General features: G+C 36.3%; 1 protein-coding gene across 7 annotated transcripts in view; it reads right to left on the bottom strand.

Annotated features, from left to right (window-relative positions):
• XRN1 (5'-3' exoribonuclease 1) overlaps positions 1-18,519 on the bottom strand; it is a 41,705-nt gene extending 23,186 nt beyond the window's left edge. For 3 of the 7 annotated variants that reach the window (XR_007708627.1, XM_050712450.1, XM_050712451.1), the window contains exons 1-21: positions 18,388-18,494; positions 15,630-15,862; positions 14,194-14,291; positions 13,742-13,851; positions 13,542-13,652; positions 13,232-13,314; positions 11,022-11,109; positions 10,747-10,915; positions 10,189-10,256; positions 9,190-9,324; positions 8,234-8,294; positions 7,351-7,456; positions 6,910-6,999; positions 6,612-6,768; positions 6,146-6,265; positions 4,941-5,110; positions 3,976-4,096; positions 3,783-3,881; positions 1,918-2,021; positions 1,277-1,408; positions 381-543 (exon numbers count right to left, since the gene is read on the bottom strand). Coding sequence is in view for 5 of the 7 variants with exons in the window: in XM_050712450.1 (XP_050568407.1) it covers positions 381-543; positions 1,277-1,408; positions 1,918-2,021; positions 3,783-3,881; positions 3,976-4,096; positions 4,941-5,110; positions 6,146-6,265; positions 6,612-6,768; positions 6,910-6,999; positions 7,351-7,456; positions 8,234-8,294; positions 9,190-9,324; positions 10,189-10,256; positions 10,747-10,915; positions 11,022-11,109; positions 13,232-13,314; positions 13,542-13,652; positions 13,742-13,851; positions 14,194-14,291; positions 15,630-15,862; positions 18,388-18,462 (2,493 nt within the window). In the remaining 2 variants the exon portion in view is untranslated. Of the gene's footprint in view, positions 1-380; positions 544-1,276; positions 1,409-1,917; positions 2,022-3,782; positions 3,882-3,975; positions 4,097-4,940; positions 5,111-6,145; positions 6,266-6,611; positions 6,769-6,909; positions 7,000-7,350; positions 7,457-8,233; positions 8,295-9,189; positions 9,325-10,188; positions 10,257-10,746; positions 10,916-11,021; positions 11,110-13,231; positions 13,315-13,541; positions 13,653-13,741; positions 13,852-14,193; positions 14,292-15,629; positions 15,863-18,387 lie in introns of those variants that run through there. The other 4 variants (XM_050712449.1, XM_035544496.2, XM_050712452.1 and 1 more) reach the window with 2 other exon arrangements.
• Positions 18,520-19,296: the final 777 nt, after the last annotated feature.

Raw genomic sequence — 19,296 nt, 5'->3', positions numbered from 1 at the left:
TTCTACAACACTTATGAAGTATTCTTTTCAAATATAAAATAATTCATTGAGTGCAAAGAAGTTACTGCTATATTACAAATGCTTGTACACGATCAACTGTGCTACCTTGTAGAGCACCACTACAGTACTTCATTCAAAATATCATCAGTTATAAGATGATAAAAAAACATGTTTTCCTACAGATCTCTACTTTACAATAGGGCCCCAGATTCTGTGACAAAATACTTGCTTAAGCACATTATATTTTTTATATACTAAATGACATTAATTTAAGATGCTTATTTTTGTTCATTCTTTTATTTAAAAGGTGCATACGTTCTTCCCCCCACCCAATGGAGTAAGGAACTAACTGCAAGAAGATATTGAAATTGTGTATTTACCTTGACAACAGTTTGGTAAACAAAAGGAAGAACTTGTTTTGACCACTGCTTCTCCAAATATACTTCACCATTTTGGTTTAGTTGATATCTATTGCCAGTGAGTAACTGAGCATACACAACTATTGATGTTTCATGAATAATTATTCCTTTTCTTCTCTGGTAACTGAGCACAAAATAGAATATTTAGTTTGATTACAATAAACAGAACTTTGCCAAGGTAGTGGAATTATTTTTTTAAATAAAAAGTTACTCAAAAAAGTTACTTTTAACAAAGGAATTTTAATGTTTTGTTTCCTGTTTTATAAATAAACACCCAGAACAGCTTCATCAATTGCTTACCCATCATTGCGCAGCCATCGCTGTGTAGCTACATTTGTTAATTTAAACCCATTTTACCTTTACAGTAGGTAAAAGGAAGGGTAAGGAGTAATTGGGGGCAGTTAACTCAAATGACGGAGAACGAAATGGCAAGCTACAGTAACTCAGGTGTATTCTGTTGGTCAACCACACTCTAGAAATGTAAGCTGTATTCAGATTTAACAATATTAAGCTATTGAAGTTGTACCTTGATACTATATGACTCCATTCTATATACTTCCTACAACTGTGGATTAGATTACGAAGACCAGAAGCGTCCGATATGCATTTATTGAAAATTCTTTTTTAATGGCATCTGATTTTAAACACCTAATGACTAACTCCACACACTCTGAAATTTCAATGTATGCTTTGTTACTTTTTATTTTTTAATTTTGTTTTTCATTCCAGTGAACTCATTAACCTTTATTATCACAAATGCAGCAGCTCTTCCCTGCTACTTAGGACTATGATAAGGCAACAAAACAAAGCTAAGCAATAACATGCAAAGTTACGCTTTCATCTTCAAAGTTACTTACTGCTCTGAAAGACCTTGCACTTCTTTTAACCACATGCTTTGTTCCTTATCTCCAACATATGCCACTTTAGTTGGGGGCACCGCATTTCCCATGTAGAGCTTCTGTGTTCCGTGTGGTTCTTCCAAGTAGAACCTTGAGAATATTATAACAGATATGAATTTAATCAAATGAGACAAATCTAGACATAACCAACCATGAGCAAAACTTAAAATAGTTCAAAATTATTTTTTAAGGACATGGAAAACTTGTATTTTTATCTACCCACCCACAACAGTTCACACAGTGTAATTTTAGATGAAATACCAGTGCATGTACTGGAAGGAAGATTGCATAGAAATGTTCTCTTCTACATTATTCCATTTGGATTTCTATATGTGCTTTTTTCTCCCAAAGTTAAGAATGAGCTCTCCTAAACTTCTAAATCTAGAGTGAAATATTGAAGGACTAGACTTCTACGCTGATAACCAAAGCTCAGAATGATGCTAAACAGATTCTTCCATCAAACAGCCTTGGATACATCTGGACTAAATTGCTGTTAATAAACATTACAACAAAACCAAAACTTTTTTATACAGCCTAATGAACTTGTTCAGAAAGAAATGATAAAGAAGGCAATTAATTACCTATGAAACATCACTTACTTGGTTTCTCCATCTGACACAGCAACAACTCTGGCTTCTTCAAGGTGTGGCCAGTTAACAAAAACAAGCTTTCCAAGTATCAAACTGGCAACATTTTCGACTGTCTGAAAAAATCAGAAGTTACTATTATTACTCTTTTTTAACAAACTCAAATTATTTTAAGAAAAAAAATTCAGATTGTTTTTCAATAAAAATCACTAAAGAACTTTTTTTTCTTGCAGAAGAGATTAATTTTAGCTTACTAATTTTATTTTGATACATACTACATATAATCAGATTAGAAATGATGAAGAGAACCACATTTTATATTTTAGGAAGAGTATCACATTCCAAGTGTGTCTGCTTACAACTTGTATATGTTAGTTATAAGACTGGGGTCGACTTCCATTTCTAGTAAATGCTTCCTTTTTTTGTGTGTGTGTGTATGGTAGATCATTTAGAACAATTTGCATCTCTGGGACATAATAATCGAACTAAAAATTTGAGATTAGTACAATATTTTGTACTACAGATTTTATGTCTGTATCTCATGGAAACAAAGTAACAGCACTTATGTCCAGGACTTTCCTAGCATTTGTAATTTTAGTCTCATATTATATTCTCTTCATCCAATTAGTTTCAGCTATCTTTTAAACTACTATTTTTGCTTATTTAACTCTTTGCCACCTATCACTCTTCCCATCTCTCTAGCATAAACACTCACTTTGTTGTTTTCCTTTTCTCTTTTTTTCCTTTTTTAATTAATTTATGTAAGTCTTTGAAACTTTTTTCTTCCATTTATTTTCCTGGATTTGTCTTTTGCTACCTGGTATTTTTGATTATCAACTAATGTCCTGGAAAGGATTTTCAAAAAAATATTTTGCTTCTTAATGTCTCTGCATCAACTCTTTCTTCTAATTCCTCTATCAATCAATTTCATTTAAGTGGAAGGTGTAACTGCTATGTTGATGTAAAGATACTGATAAGAAGTGCCTGTATACTCCACAACACAACACAAGAGGCAGTGATGTGAAGGCCCTTCTTCCTTACCATTATATCATTTCCAACTATTAGTTTGTCATGAGAGAGCCTCACCAAGTCCTTACCTAACAGTATCTGACAACCACCATAGGGAAATGCCAGAAACACTACTGAGATGCCAGACATATAATAGACTGAAGTTAGGACAAAGTCAAATCTTTCGGCAGTTTCCCAAAATTCTAGACTGTTCCCTATGCAAAGTTAGCATTTTAATGCTAATGAATGTTTTTTTTTTAAACTCTTGACTCCAACAGTCAACAAAAGCTTTCGGTGTGAACTAATACAGCTGATGTTTCCAGTGAAATGGAACAGCTGTTTTCAAAAACATACACTAAGAATACTACTACAAAGGGGCTAAACTTTGGGCTGGCAGCTAAGAACTCGGGAGCTCCTACTCCAGCAATTCATTCCATGGCCTTGAACATTCACCTGTATTTCACCTTCCCTTCTATTCATTGAATTTCAGAAACTTATATGTAAAGCTCATTTTGAGATCAAAGCATTACTAGTTAAAGTTCAGAAAAAATAATCTGAAGACATTCTTTTAAATTAACTATTCAATTCAATATATTCAACCACTCTTTAATGCTTACTAGATTTTGGAAGTTTTTAAATCTGTTTTGGAATTACCCTAAATGTTTTTCTCTTCTAGTACACTATTGAGAAGATATGAATAACTAGCATTTCAAATTTGACTATTTATCAAATTCAGTCTCTTCATGACAAGGTTTTTTGGTTGACTGTTGGTTGCTTCTTTTTTTTTTTTGGGGGGGGGGGGGGGGGGGGGGGGGGGGTTGAGGGGTAGTTTTGTTCGTTGGTTGTTTTTAAAGGAGCCGAATACTTACTTGATCTTTTGAGTTTTCATCAGTTATGATTTCTAACATCATGTTTTCTCCATGGCTGCTTTGCTGAAACACCTGCACACCACTTTTTCTAAGATAAAACTGGGTAAGAACAAAATAGTACATAAAAATTCCTGAAATGTTATGTAGTAATTTATGAAACAATTTAAAATGTCGGAAGACTGAAATCATTTACCTTATGTTTAATGTGCTTTAAAGTAGGAAATCCACAAAAATATAATGCACTCTTGTTGATTTTAGTTATCTGATTGTGGGTAATTTCTACATGCCAAGCATCCAATGGTATTGTTTTATACCTAAAAAACAAGTTGCACAACATTTGCTCATACAGAGTGGCTTTTAACTATAGAATCTCTCATTATTCACTCAAACCTTAAGAACACTAATTAACAAAACATGTGACTACCCTGTAAGGTGGTAATTAATTTCAACCACTGGAAATCTATCCAAGAGAACTATGAAACTCACGTTATTGCTGCAAAGATACTACATTAAGAAAAGACAAAACTTAACTTCAAGCCATAATATGTTGCAACCTTGCTATTTTAATTCACTGTCATTGTCAAATTCCAAACTAGCAATGGTTACATGTGGTAATAACATACATCTTTACAACTGTTCATTCTCAACCAAATAAAATCCCACAACAGGCATTCCTCTATTAACGTGTCTCAAGTTTGACTACAATAAAGGTTATATTTCCATTTAATCTTGAAATCTCAGCCTGCGTTAAATAAAGCTAGCTACTTGAACTGAGAGGAAAATTAACAAAACACTTGTGTTCAATACTCCACATTGGATCTAAATACTTACCATGGTTTACAAATGGTCTGGAATTATTGGGTTGATAGATCACTACTATCAGGTATTTGCACCAATTTTTCATCCTTTGTGTCATACAAAGGATAAGAATTCTCTAGAGTGTTCTTGCTGACTTAGCATTGGTTCATCTGCTTTGCAGAGCAACTCTTGATGACACAGGACAACGACTCCTACCATGCTGACCAGAACAAATAGTATCTAATGCAACAGTTTATATTGTCCAGGGTAAGTATCTGCATATACAAGCTTTGGCTAAAACGCACACAGAAGTATTCTAATGACTTGTAGTCTACACTAAAATAGTTATTCCAGAATTACCTGGTAAGACACCTTCCAATTGCAGGAAACCTCTCTGGCCAAGGAGACATGTACTGGAACTCTGCATCTTTGTCATACCAGTACATTAAGCAGGCACTGTGAGTATTTCTGCGTTTCTCCTCTTCTTTTAGACACTTATTACATGATTCCATGGCCTGCAACAGTCGTTTCTAAATTTAAAGAGAAATTAGCATATGTGAAACTGGCAACAGAAATGAGCACAGGAAAGTCTGCACTACAAAGGTGGATACCTGCGCTTTTCTGGTTAATATGTTCACTAAGAGCAGCCTTCCCTTCCTTATATCCCAGGTGCAGGATAAAATTAGGACAATTAGAGTGTAATAGCTTTGGAGAATAAAGATTACCTTTTTTGGAAACATACTTTGAGAACGTTAGCCACATTTTACCTTTTGGATTTAGCATTCAAAGAAATACTAGAAGGATTTTAGAAGATATACTTTTTTTTCCCTCCAAAATAACTATTGGAAAAGGTTTGAACAATTATAAGTTTTTCAAGAAAGAACTGTTGTCTTTTGTGAAGAGACTAACTCCCATCAACTTTTCACTGTGAACTATGAAAACAATTGAAAGACATGCATCACTACCTGAATATATATCTATTCTGTATTTTAATTTTCATTCACTCTTTGATGTACTTAAATTTAGTCTGATAAGAATATGACTATAGGACTTGTTATGACAACAACACGAATACATTATATTGTTGTCCTACAGGCAACAGGATAGTATTACTGTATTGCTGTCCTTTAACATTCTACTGCTCAATTTGTACTTAGTCTTCTGCCCATTACTGGTGCTCAGGTGAAGAGATTTTCTGTAAATGAGCTGTTGTTTTATTTTTTGTGTATTTTTGTTACTTTTATTTTACTTACAGAAACACTTCATTTTTGTATATACTTAGGAATAGACATTTTTCTCAAGACATTATGTATCTGACTACCTGATCAAAAAAACAAAAATAAGCTAAAAATCCCACATTCCTTATTTAAGACATCTACTACTTGAAGCTAACTTTGCTTATGGTAACTTAATTTAACCTGATCTCCAGGCAGCAAATAATGTTTTCCCAAGGTCTTATCAGGCATTAATTTAAACTTCCACCTAACTGCACTTCTCCTAAACTTCTTAATTAATCTATAGATAGACTTGTTACAAAGCTCTCAGCAGACATTAAAAGAATGTACCTCATCAATAAAAGGGATTAATACCACAGCTTCCCATTCTTGCTGTTTTCCATTCAGGTCAGTTTTAAAGTCTGGTGGATAATATTCTATAATAGGAGAGTCTTGACTAATCATCAAATGCTATGAAAATACAATAGGAGAATCAAACAATATAAGAGACAATTTAGCAGTATTTCTAGGAAGAGAGAGATGAAATCTGGTACTAAAACCAGCTCAAGGCTGTATAGGAGTTAAAGAATTATCATTTAACTGCCCTGGTCAAACTACTTAGCAAGTTCAACATTTCGTTTTATTTACTAACTCGAAAACATATATGAATAGTAAGAAGTAAAAGTATGTAACTTAAGATTCAGAGGTAGAATATAACTAAGAGTATACATAAAATATAAAGAAAAAGAGTTACTTCAAAATAAAACAGACAAAACCAGTAAATGATAGAAAAACGTGACTTAATTCTAAACCCTACCTGGTAACATTTAGGTAATAGATCTTTGCTAGCTGCTGGAAGTACAGCAAGAAGCTGTTCAAATGGCATGAAAGGTTTTCCCAGTTCAAATTTGATTTCGAGTTCACTGATGTTGCGAATATCTGACAGATAAGGTGCATAATGATATGGGTAATACCTGCAGGAAAAAAATATCTTGAATTACACTACAGCAGCATTCACAGATGAGAAATAAACAGAACTGTATTACATGTTTCCAGCAAATAAGGTGAAAACCGTTCCATCCTTAAACAGTTTCTCATTTGACAATTTTTCTTACCAGCTCCATGACTGAACTCCATGGTAATAATAATGCAAAATCCATTGTATTGCCTGGACATAACATTCAGCTTGATCAGCCAGGAAGTCACTTAAAATAAAAAGATAAAAGGTAATTCTTAGCTTTACCAGTATATAAAAACTACTTGGCACCTTGTACATAGGAATGAAGATCGAGCACTTAGAGAACCTAGTAAGCACACAGTTTTAAAGATTCATTTACTACTAAGGGATTATTTTTTCCTCTCTAGTCCTCTAATACTTCTAACAGAAAACTTGACTTGTAGCTCTTCTAACATTAGCCAGAAGCATCACCACTACAGGACCATGCCATGTGCTCTCTGCTTTCAACATGGATGTACGTTCTGTTTTACATTACATATATGCAAAGACCTGTCTTTTGTATTAAAAAAAAAAAAGAAAAAAAGAAGCAAACACTTACTCAGAAACTACTTCTACACCCATTTTAGTCATGTAGTAAGTTCTCTTGTATTGCCTAAACTCTGTTTCAAACAGATCATCATCTTCTGGTTCATCTTCCAACACAGCTGAAAGAAGCCATGAAAAAATATGGATTAAGATTCCATAAGCTCTCTACCACAACAAGATTTCAAGACATTCAGTTTTGATTTAATGCTTGAACTCTATTCCTCAATTCACAGTTATGTATGCTTGTTCCTTCCTTGCACAGAAAGCAACACAGAACAGTCAAACAAAATTTTCAGCTGGAGATTTTTTTTTTCTTTAGAAGATTGGCAACACATTTTGTAGCCCAATTATATAAGAACTGAACAGAAATATAAACCATTTGAAAGTAATTTCAGAAAAAAATAATTTTTAATCCCCCCCCCCCCAGATTTAAATTTATAGATTTTTGACAAGAAATTTCAAAGCAGGACCCAAAGGCATTTCTTTTGAATAAGTGGAATGAGTTTAAAAACACAATTAACACAACAACAAAAAAAATCCAGAGCTGTACAAAAAACAACGAACACCACTAAAACAACAAATTAGTTTATTTTTCCTGATCTGTGTAACAAATTACCAAGGCATATGGTTACCAAAAACATAATGTTACTGAAGACTTGCTCATTCGTATTTCATCATGGAAATACTGGTCAGGTATGAAGCATTTCAAAAGCTTTAGCCCTGTTCTCTCACCACAAGCCAGTTACATGCACTTCCATTTCCCAATAGCTGACTATACAACTCTTTCATTTAAAGAAATTTCTGGAATGAAATTCTTACAGATTTTCCAAATTTATACTCAAATTAACATTTTGTTGTTGTTGTTATATGCAAATGAAAAAATAATTTGCACTTACTTCTAGAGGTCACAACTTCATTTTTTTCTAATGCAGCCAAACACAGAGAATTTTCCTGAGCCTATTAAATTAATATTTGAGATTAGGTAAAAATACAAGCTAATACGCACATACCTCATCCATAACCACATAATTTGCAACTCAAAAGGCTAAAATAAATATGAATAAATATTATTATTATTAGGTATAGAAATGCTGTATTTTCTTCCCTTGTAATTGCCTGGGGAAAAGGATTTTATCCATACACATCAAACAAAGACACAGTCTCAGACAATATCTCAATCATCTTTAGACAAAAATATTTGAATGCCTGTTTGTGTTCCAAAATGCAAGTATTTCCAAAACTGTCTAATACAAATATTTTACCTACATCATATATTCTGCTATGGCACAACTATGCAATCAAATTTTCAGCAACCTTAAAACAGTTCAAATTACTTTTGAGGGAAATAAGTACAGAAGGAATTGTGTTTGAGAGACTCAAAAAAACCAAGCACAGATTTTTTTCTGTCTACAGCACTCTGAAAAGCTTCAATAAGTGGAGTCATTAAATTGGCCCTCTTCCCCTGTACCTGAGATATCGTTGCCATTCAAAGGATCAGTCAAGACGACTAGCTAACACTATACAGCTGCTCCAAACTTCTGTGGCAAATAAGAAAACAACCACAAATAAAGCATTCCTTCTTAAAGGAATAGTTAAAATCTTGCTCTTACAAATCACAAACTGCACTAAAGAATGGGATAATGATATACCGTGACAGGTATAATTTGAAGAAATTTCCTGCTGCTACTGCTACACTCTGCTGAAGGTATATATTGAAAGATAGCCAAAAAAGCTCAAAAGAGAAGTTTATTCCATTTGACGTATGTACAATTTAAATTGCTATGGCTAGCAAACTACTGATTTACAAAAAATATCATTTTTATTTCCAAAGTAGTTTATGTAGAACACTAACCTTCTGTTTCTTTTGTTTATTGTTTCTGGCTTCCTCTGCTGCAATACCAGCTGCCTCGTTGAGGTATTTATTGCCTACTTTACTTTCAAACCATTTTAGGTCTACAAAGACTTCACTAAAGTGTTCACGATCAAACTGCAAAGAAAGATTCAAGTTTAGAAATATCAGAGGGATGAAAAATGTAGAGTAAGGTAGCAATAGACTACAAAAAAGATTTAGATAACTGCCAAACTTCATAATCAGCCCTACAAGTAGTAGAGGTATATATGGTCTGGGTAATATCGTCTTGTACAACATACCCAACACTTTTATAGTTCTACCTGAGAAACTGAAGACAGGGCTGAAGCAGGAACAGCAGATGAACTTCCTCCTTTAAAACCCTTCAAAAAGTTTTGACATCTCCATTTCTAGAGCCCCTATACCTTTTTTAATCTCTAGGATGGATTACTGCAGTGGCACATAATAGGACGGCCTCCTGAATGTCAGTTAGTTAATGAAGAATGTGGATGCCTGCCTCAGACATACTAACACTTCATTGCTCTTTATGAGTAATGTTAATAACAAAAGTTGCAAAAAATGTTGCTTTCCAAGGTCTTTGGACATGCCTTATGCCACAAAAGCCAAAAAAGTTAAAGTTCTGACCAGTAAGGAAGCAAAGAATATCATTGCTGGCAACACACTTTGCCCAGTATTGTCATTCATTCATCAATAATTGAGAGCTATAATTCTACTGGTGAACCCTCATTTGACCTGAAGTGCTAAAAGATGCTGGCTATAAAGCATAAACCCAATTATTCAAGCTTTCTCCTTTCAAGTCATGGTAAGATCAAACAGCACCTAATTGGATCCCATGATAAAATAGCTCATGGCACCATTTGTAAAACACAAGTTATTAAGCAGTTCATGAAGACATCGGCATAATGCATTTTAGGGCACTATATGGAGTTCATATGTAACAGACTGAACCGTTCTATGAAGCATAATTATGAAGGTACTTACATCTGACAATCTCGTGAGATACTTCTCGAAGCGTTTTAAATTCAGATGCCCATTTTCATTTATGTAACCTATTGGGAAAACAGAGTATGGTTTTTCAAGTTAACAATTTGAAAATTACAACCTAAATGTTGCATAGACAATAAAATGTTCTGTTTTTTAAATTACACTCAAATCTAACTACTACCGACAGTGATGTGTTCTACGGCAAGCCTACAGATTTATCATCTCTTAGAGGTCCTATAAAAAGTGGTATGAGATAACAGAGCTAAATTCAGTGATATTTTTCTTCTTCCCCATTTTTTACACTGGTTCTGTTTCATATTACTGAAAAGCCTGCAGTGAAGAGCTGTATTTTCAAATATAAAAATACTCATGGAGACAGCTGAAGTCTAAAGAAGAAAAATAAATTGACCAGATTCAATAAGGATTATCAACCACTACTGCACAACTAGTAGGACAGTACATAAGTTTAACCCAACCTTTTGCTCTTACTCTGCCCTATAGCTCTCCCTTTGTTCAGACTTTAAAAATCAAAAAAAAATCCCCAGAACTCCTTACCTCCCAGTTCTGGCAAGATGGCCATGTATGTTCTATAAAGTAGCGGCAGTGCATCATGATTAATGTGTAAATGAGGTAGATGAGGAATAAAATCATTGCCTACAAGGAAACCCATTAAGATCCAATCATCTATTATCCTTTCAATATCATATTCAAATGGAATCTTATCCTAAAAAAAAAAAAAAAAAAAAAAAAAAGGAGAGGAGCAACATTTTTGTTTTCATACAACCTTGCAGGATTTTTTTTCCTCCAATAACAGCTCCATTAGAACTTACTTTTACTGGTGAAAATTCATAATCAATATATTCTCTCATCAGGGATAAGTGCAGTAAATGAAATGTGGTTTCCTCTGGTGCACATGCTCTGTAAATTATTCAAAACATTGTCAGTTATTTATAAACACAGTTACAACATGAATATTTAAGAAGCCCAAGTTTACCTAAAAATAAGTAATCTGAGGATTATAACTTTGCAGGATCAAGTATATAAACATTTGTTTACCTCTATTTTAAGATTAAACTGTTTTGAGTCAACATGTTCCACGTTGCATTAAATATCTCTTAGGCAATTTGTTGTCCAAAGAGAGGGACAACCTAACCTTACTTTGCACCAAACCAATGTACTTCTAAGGTATTGTAGGACTAAACTGAATACTTAGAGTATGCAGATTCATGTCTAAACTGGCCGGGTTATGTACTCAGTCATTTGAAATACTTTTTTAAGAAGAGAACACACTCGATGTGAAAACATGTTCCAAACGCATTATCTATTAGTGGCTTCAACACATGGTACTACTGCACACAGAAAAAGACAAATCTACTATTCATATATGGTTTAAAGAAGACAACATGTATTCTTGCCTTCTTTTTCTCCCTTCACTAGAACTAGTTTATATCTACTAAAGTTAGGCCAAAAATAGTTAATACATACACCAAGAAATTAAAGCTAAGAAACTTTGATGTATTTTAAATTTGTAGAGGACTATTTCACCTTGTAGATATGATAACTAGCTGGAACACCTCCAACGGCAAGCCAGCATAAACACCTGTATATTCACACACATACATACATACTGAATTTGGGCCAGAATCCTCTGAGAAATGTGTGTTACACACAAACTTAAATGAACAGTGTTAAGACAAACTCTGGGCTACACTTGGCTGTGCAGAATTTCAGATCCAATTCTGTTTCTTTCAAACCTAATTTTCAAATTGGTATAAAGTAACTTTGGCAAATCCAGGTTGACGATGATTTCACCTGTCATTCTTCATGTCACTGGATTTGAAAATCCTGATAAAACAAAGAATTTCTATCAATCAATTAACTGCTGATAGATATTAGTTTGTATACATTTTTAATATTTTCAAATTCCCAAGTGAAAATACTCTTTAAAAAAGTGACCATATTGACAGAAGGCAATTCCCGTAACTTCCAGAAGTGAACTCCTATAATAAGCCATATTATCTAGACATCATAAAAACGCTAAATCTAGAGCAATGCTTGAGGAAAAAAATGGTACTAGGAGATCTTGCCTTTTCATTTTTTATTTAACTAATTCATTAAATGTTGTCACACTTATTTTATATTCTTTTAGTAAAAAAAATGGGAAGGGACTTCTTTCTTTAATTAGAATTAGCTCCTTTAAAACATTACAATGCTACATGCCAACACCATCAACATAACAAAGCAGACTTTATCAATTTAATTGAAAAGGTGGCTGCAGAAGACTATGAAAGAAACATATTATTTCTGATGTTTATCGCATCGTCCTTGGTAATAAAAACATGTATGTATCATTTTTGCTAATGCATAAACCTAAACAATTATATGACTTATTACTATGTTATCCAAAAGCTTTATTATACCAAAAAGTGAGTATTTTCAGTCTCTCCCACCTTCGCCTTGACCCACTGAATACACGTTTAAGGTTCATCACAGAAGGAACCTACTCACAGCAATATCTACCAAATTTTTTTTTTCTATTAGTTCTGAATAGCTCCATGTCCACGCACAATTCTGGAACAAAACACTTGATCCTGACTGATGATAATGCACGAGTCAGTTCAAATGAGCAAATCCAAAATAACAGCAACCAATCAGCCACTTTAGAACAGTTTATTTTAATAATTATCCCAGCCACTTACCTCATAGATAATTGAGTTTTAAAAGAGTTTTTAATAAGAATTATGGAAAAAGCGTCAGTACAGCCTGAGCTACCCCATTCAGAATATGACGCAAGAAGCACAACACACCAAAGGGCTAAGGATTTTTTAATTAGCTGCCCTGACAACATACATTTTCCCATGCGAACAAATTAAATCACAATTTAACAAGGTAATTTCTCTAAATTCACATATACTTTAACAAATAAACTAAGACTCTATTAATTTACTATGCAATCAACAAAGACTGTTTTAGTTACGCAGTGCCTTTTAGATTTCATTTCAAGTTACATACATTAAGAGTAAAGTTAAAAGCAGTTCACCTTTGAGATTTTTTACCACCAAATCTGACTTCTTCTCTTAAGAGCGCAAAGTGTGCCTCATGACTTGTTAATCCCAGCATAATCTATTACAAAGAGATATTAGAAAGGTCTTATTTCATTTTTTAAAACTTTTACACAAGATTTGAACAATATAAATAAGTTTTGCTGTTCTGTTTCATTACAAATTCAAAACTTTGTACGAATACGAAGTTACGTGCTTGCTGAATAACAGTTTGGAACACTGTGCTTACAAACCACAGACATACATACTTTGAAAAGTTCTGTTGTTTATTATTTTAATTTCACATACCAAATCAGCATCTAAGCCGTAGAGACAGTGTCTTGTGTTTGGATCATGATGGGGCTTTGCTTTTTCTGATCTGATGAACTCCATAATTTTATGCTCTCCTTCCCCTGGAGTCTGCATGGAGAAAATACATAAATAAATAAATATATATATTTGTTTCAATTAAATTGTTATTTTGAAGAAAAATAAGAAAATGCAATGACCTCATGGCCTGATAAGTAGACTGTTACTCCCTGCCAGGATTTGTCTGTAGAAATTTTCATATTGACGAAATATTTAAGATGTTCATGCAATCTGGCCATGAATTCAGTTCCTGAAAACAGAAACCCGAGTTAAACACAAAGCTTTTAATTAATCATTAAAAATTGCATTTACATATATCAAGTATTTATAATAACAGATACAGATTCTGTAATAGAAAGAGGGTACAACTGTTTTTTTTAAAGAGGTTTCATTTTTTTTTCCATACCAACTTAAAAAATCCCTAGAACAAGACAGTAAATCAACCATATTAAAAGTTATTCAAACTTCCTGTAATTTCAAAAGAAAAGGCTTATAGATAGGAAAATATTACCAAAATATAGGTTTAAAAAAATTTAAACACATTTAATATTAAATTTAAACATTAATTTAAATAATTTACAAATTATCTTACCTGGTGTAATACAGTTGGAGTCAAATCTGGCTTCAGTAGGTAGAGTTTCTCCCTTTTCTAATGCCTTTTTTATTTTGTCCTCTGCCTCTTTTGCTGATCTGAAACAAAACAAGGGTGGGAATAAGGGGTAGAGAAGGAATTACCATAACATCTTTCTGACAAAATATGTATTAGTTTTTAAAAAATGTTAAAAAAAAAAAAAAAAAAAAAAAAAAAAAAAAAGAGGGAGAGACACTTAACTCCTGAACAGAGCTTGAACTTGCTTCTGATAGAACTACAAGACTTACAAATAGCTTTTTTACCCAGTAATGATAATAATCTGTCATTACTCAGATAAAATTAATATTTAGATTACCAACAAGGTAACTGAATAACTCATCCTAAGGAAAGTAAATTAACATTGAAACAAAGGTAATTCTTGGGATCTAAACATCTGAAAATGCTATCCCAGAACAGCAATGAGCAAAGCAGCAAGTCTGGAGTACCACAAGGGGGAGGGAGGTGTTAACTAACAACTTATTACCACTAATGGAGAAAAATAAAATCACCCCAGTATTCTTGGTCAAGGATTCTATACACGCTTCTAAAACAGAAAAAGAGAAAACAATGTCTTGAAATGGTTTAATAGATACTTCTCCCATACAATTTAAAGACTTTACTTGTTCTCTCAATTCTGCTCCCCCCCCCCTTTTTTTTTTAAATTCAGAACTCTAGATTTCTTAATCTCTTCCTCCTCCCATCTTCTTTTTTCCTTAAAAACAAATAAACAAACAACAAAATACCCTCCCTGGCTTGAAAGTATTCTCTCTTGTCCCTTTCCTCCCCATGTGTTTGTCCCATTTCACTCAGTATCCCTATATTTCTTTCCTCGTGTCAGTCTCCAAACAACTTTCACATATCCCAAAACATTAAATATTAATTTGTTAACACTGTAAAATTTACTTGCAGCTGTACATTTGAGCTAGCTTGATAACAAGTATCAGCAGGAACCAGAGTTTTTTAGTTCCCAAACTTCTCCTCTACAACTGGCAAAGAACAACCCGTTATAGTTACCCAAAAGGCCTCTCTAGAAATAGCATTCACAAAGAGCAAAGACTCTCACAAGTTATCAACCAACTGCAGACATCCTCATGAACGCCAGTGCAGATTTATTCCATTGAAAATTTCATATTAAAAAAAAAGTCTCCATTCTCCCACACCCAAGCTTTGCATACACAGAGGAAAATCTGAGTAACTAACACGTTTTTCTTTCTGGAACGCTGATTATACATATTAACATTTTACAAGCAGCTACCTTCACTTAACTAAGAATTAAAGCCACCGTCAAAGGCACAACTACTCACAATATATTTTATTTTTCATAGCATGCGTTTAAGTAAATATTTTTAGGTAAATGTTTATTATCCTGAAGACGGAGGAAGAACAAATATTCTCACCTAAAACGTCTCCCACGCTGCTGATTCATTTTTGCTCTTGGAGCTACACCATCAACTGCCATGAAGAAAACCTTCCTTGGCTTAATAATGCGAAACAGTACTTCCAAATAGTGAAAAATATCAGCAAAAATCTTATCTTCTGAGATTCTGAAGTGAACATCATCATCATTTGGATGTGAACACTGATGTATAATGCCATTCATGTCCAGGTATAAGTTGTCAAATTCTGGAATCTAAGCAAGCCGTAGTTAGTACCCAGTTGGGAATAGCTGAAGGAACGCAGTCACTGTGCAACGCATGGCTGAGAATAACAAACTCTGGAAATGAACTGAGGTGGCAAGGCTTTCCCAGAACCTACGTACACCAATGTGCTAAGAGTATCTTGACTGGTTACAGGCTTCTCTGCACTTTCATTCCATTATTAGGATTTTCCCAGTGAACAGATTCATATCCCATCCTGCACATTTTTGGCCCAGCAAAGGGAACACAATTCTAGAGAAAGATATGTTCTACATTGCATGAGGAGAAAAAACAACTGATTCGATTTTGCATATCTGCACTACAAAAACAATAAAAACTACACAACTGAGGATGCAGTTTCCAATATTATTTCAAAAGCAAAATCAGCCTTAGGGCTCTCTTAGTCAACCAGTTCCTAACATGACCACTCCATGCTGCCTACTTAGCTACGATAATCGCTGTCTGTGAGTCTGGAGAACAGTAATTATCACCAAAAGCAGTAGTTATCAACAATATCATCAACTTCTTTGTCACGAATTCCAAACTTCTGGTTTCCTGTTTGCCTAAGTCTCGGTTCTAGGGAGTTCTGTCCTGGCTTCATCTAATAGCCTTCTTTAGAGCAGCTCAACTTCACAAGCAACATTTAGAGCACAAACAACGTCTGGCACAAAGGGGCCGTTATCTATCTTTTTGTTGCCAAAAAGAACCAAACAAGCACAAGAGCAGTTTGCAATAAACAAATTGACTCTTTAATCCACCAGTATGACTGCTCATAAAAATTCTCCTATCATTACAACCGGAAACAGTCACTGCTAACTTTCTGTGGTAATCTGTTATACTGCTGCTGACATAACTTTACCTAAGTTTGAAAAGCGTATCATTGGACTTGTATTTATCATCCACATGTAAGAGAAACTTGAGTTTGCGTCAGAACTTGGGAAGGAAGAAGAGATGGACAAAGGGGCAGGACTGGAAGGACCTCCAGCCACCAGCAATAACTACTCTTTTGTTGTGCTCAGTGATCCTTGGTATAGTTCAACTCAGTAGCCACACTGCTCTCAGCTTGCTCAAAACTCAACTCATCAACACAGGCACCACCTTTAAACAGGAATAAGCGGGGCATTACACAGGCAGCATCATAAAGAGAGAAAAACTAAAACAGGATGTTGTGCTTTTGTATGGAAGCAACATATATATATATATATATATACACACACACACACACGTGTATGTATGAAAAACAGATGATTTAAGAAGCACAGACATAATACAATTTAAAAATAATTATACATGTTTTACACAGAAATTGCCTTCTATTATTCTGTGTAGTTTTTCTGTAATAGCAAACAGGAACCAAAAAAAAAAAAAAAAGATGTAGCTTAGACAAGCGGCCTACATTGGGAAAAATTCTTATCAATGTAGACACATGCGGCTGACATCATAGTTCAGTCAGCACTCCTGCTTACAAATGGTAATAAACTGGACATCAGATACATGTTAGCAAAATTAACCATCTGATTCTGTGTGGCCAGAGCAGGAGCTAGTTGAAAGCAAACTTTCAGAGCACTGAAAGACCTGAAACAGCAGTTATCTGCCAGAATGGCTGCGGACAGCCACCATCCAGCCACCATCTCAAAATACACAGCTTCTGAAATAGTAGAGGACAGGCTTCACTGTCTTTTACACAAGATGTATTAGCGAACACATTTGAAACAGTTTGAAATCTTAACCTAGATGATAGTATGTGTCAGGTTATACATTTCAGAGGTCTGGTAAAGATGAGAAAGAACACAGATACATGTTTCTATCCAAGTTTCATGTCACAAACAGCCTAGCCATTTTTTTCCCTCTTTTATAAACAGCAAGTAACCCACACAAACAAGTTACATCATCCAGTCTCCAGAAAGCCTAGCTATACAGTGACAGCACTGGCATACTCAAGGCTGAGTTGCGCTTTCGTTTCTTAACAGCTCTGACAGGCTTTCAGGACGCAGGAGGGGTGCCACCCTTGGGGGTGTTCCCCTGGTTTGGGCAGGCACCTGCCGACTCCTCAGCCGCCACAGCTCCCAAATATACACGCATTTTCAGTCAGCAGCCCTGGCTTTCACCAACAGAGCTGTAAGGCTAACGCCGTACGGCTGCCTTACTACAACACCGGGGATCGTGAAGCAGCGTAACGAAATCCAACACGGCTGACAGACACACACGGGCCGTGAGGGCTCCGTCAGCCCTCCGCGCGAGGAGGACGGGACAAACGGCCGGCTCCGGACCGCTCGGCCCGGCACCAGCGACGGGTCGCTCCGAGGCCGTGCCGCTCCCAGGCCCCACCTGCCCGGGGGGCTCCTAACGCCCTCCAGCCACCCTCCGCTCGGCCCGGCCCGCCGAGCCCCAGCGGAGCACACGGCGGCGCTGGGGCCCTGCCGGCGGCCCAGCACCCTTGGGTGCCGCTGAGGCAACCCAGGCGCGCGCCGTGCCCGCCTCGCCGCCCGGCCCCGGCGCGCCGCGTGCCCCGCCTCACCTGGTGCTCCTTCAGCACCTGGCTGAGGCACGGGTACCGCTCCGAGACCCAGCGGTAGAACTTGGGGACGCCCATGGCCCCCCCGCCCCGCGCCCCAACGCGCCCCGGCCCCGGCCCCGCTCCGCTTCCTTCCGGCGCGCCGCGCTGACAGCCCGCCCGCCCGCGCCATAGAGTGCCGCGCAGAGCGCCCCGCGGCGACCATAGAGTGCGCCGGGCAGAGCGGCCTCGCGTGACGTCAGGGCTGAGGGCGGGAGGCGGGCGGGGACGGGCCCCCTTCAGGAGCAGCCGGGTGCTGGCAGTGCCTGTCCCTTGCCCCCGCCACAGACCCAGGCGCGGCGGGCTGAGCCGTGACAGGCAGCCCAGCGTGGTGCCACAGCTCCTGCGGGGACTGTGTTTGGCTTCCTGAGGCCAGAACAGGTGCAGAACGGGACTTGTTAGATCTCTAGAGAAACAAACTAACCCAGCAGAAAAAACATCATTCAACTGTATTTTCCGAACTACCTGGAGTGCAGCTGAAATAAAAATGACCGCTGGAGCCTAGGAACGCAGCATCGCTGTGACCAAAAGGAACAACGCTGTTTGTCTCACAACAGCAAAACCACAAAGAAGCACACTAACTTTCTAACGCTAAACCAGAGCCTCATCTTTCTTATTGCTCCCCTTCCATCCCTACAATGTGGAGGCATAGAGAGACAAGCAATAGTGTACAGGAGTAGCATATGCCTTCTGACCATATGTACCTAGTATACTCTTGTCCATGTTAAAACGCTTTTTCTGAAATGGAATCTGAAAAAAAAAATCACTGGTTATAGCTGCACTTTTCTAAGGGGATTATGCAGAGCAAAAAGCTCTTGTCCAGAACTCTCAGGAGCCTGAATGTGTTTTGCAACCACAGCTCCTAGATCGTGT

This window comes from Cygnus atratus, chromosome 9 (assembly GCF_013377495.2).
Source record: "Cygnus atratus isolate AKBS03 ecotype Queensland, Australia chromosome 9, CAtr_DNAZoo_HiC_assembly, whole genome shotgun sequence".
NCBI lineage: Eukaryota > Metazoa > Chordata > Aves > Anseriformes > Anatidae > Cygnus > Cygnus atratus.
This window is presented reverse-complemented; position numbering and strand designations above follow the sequence as displayed.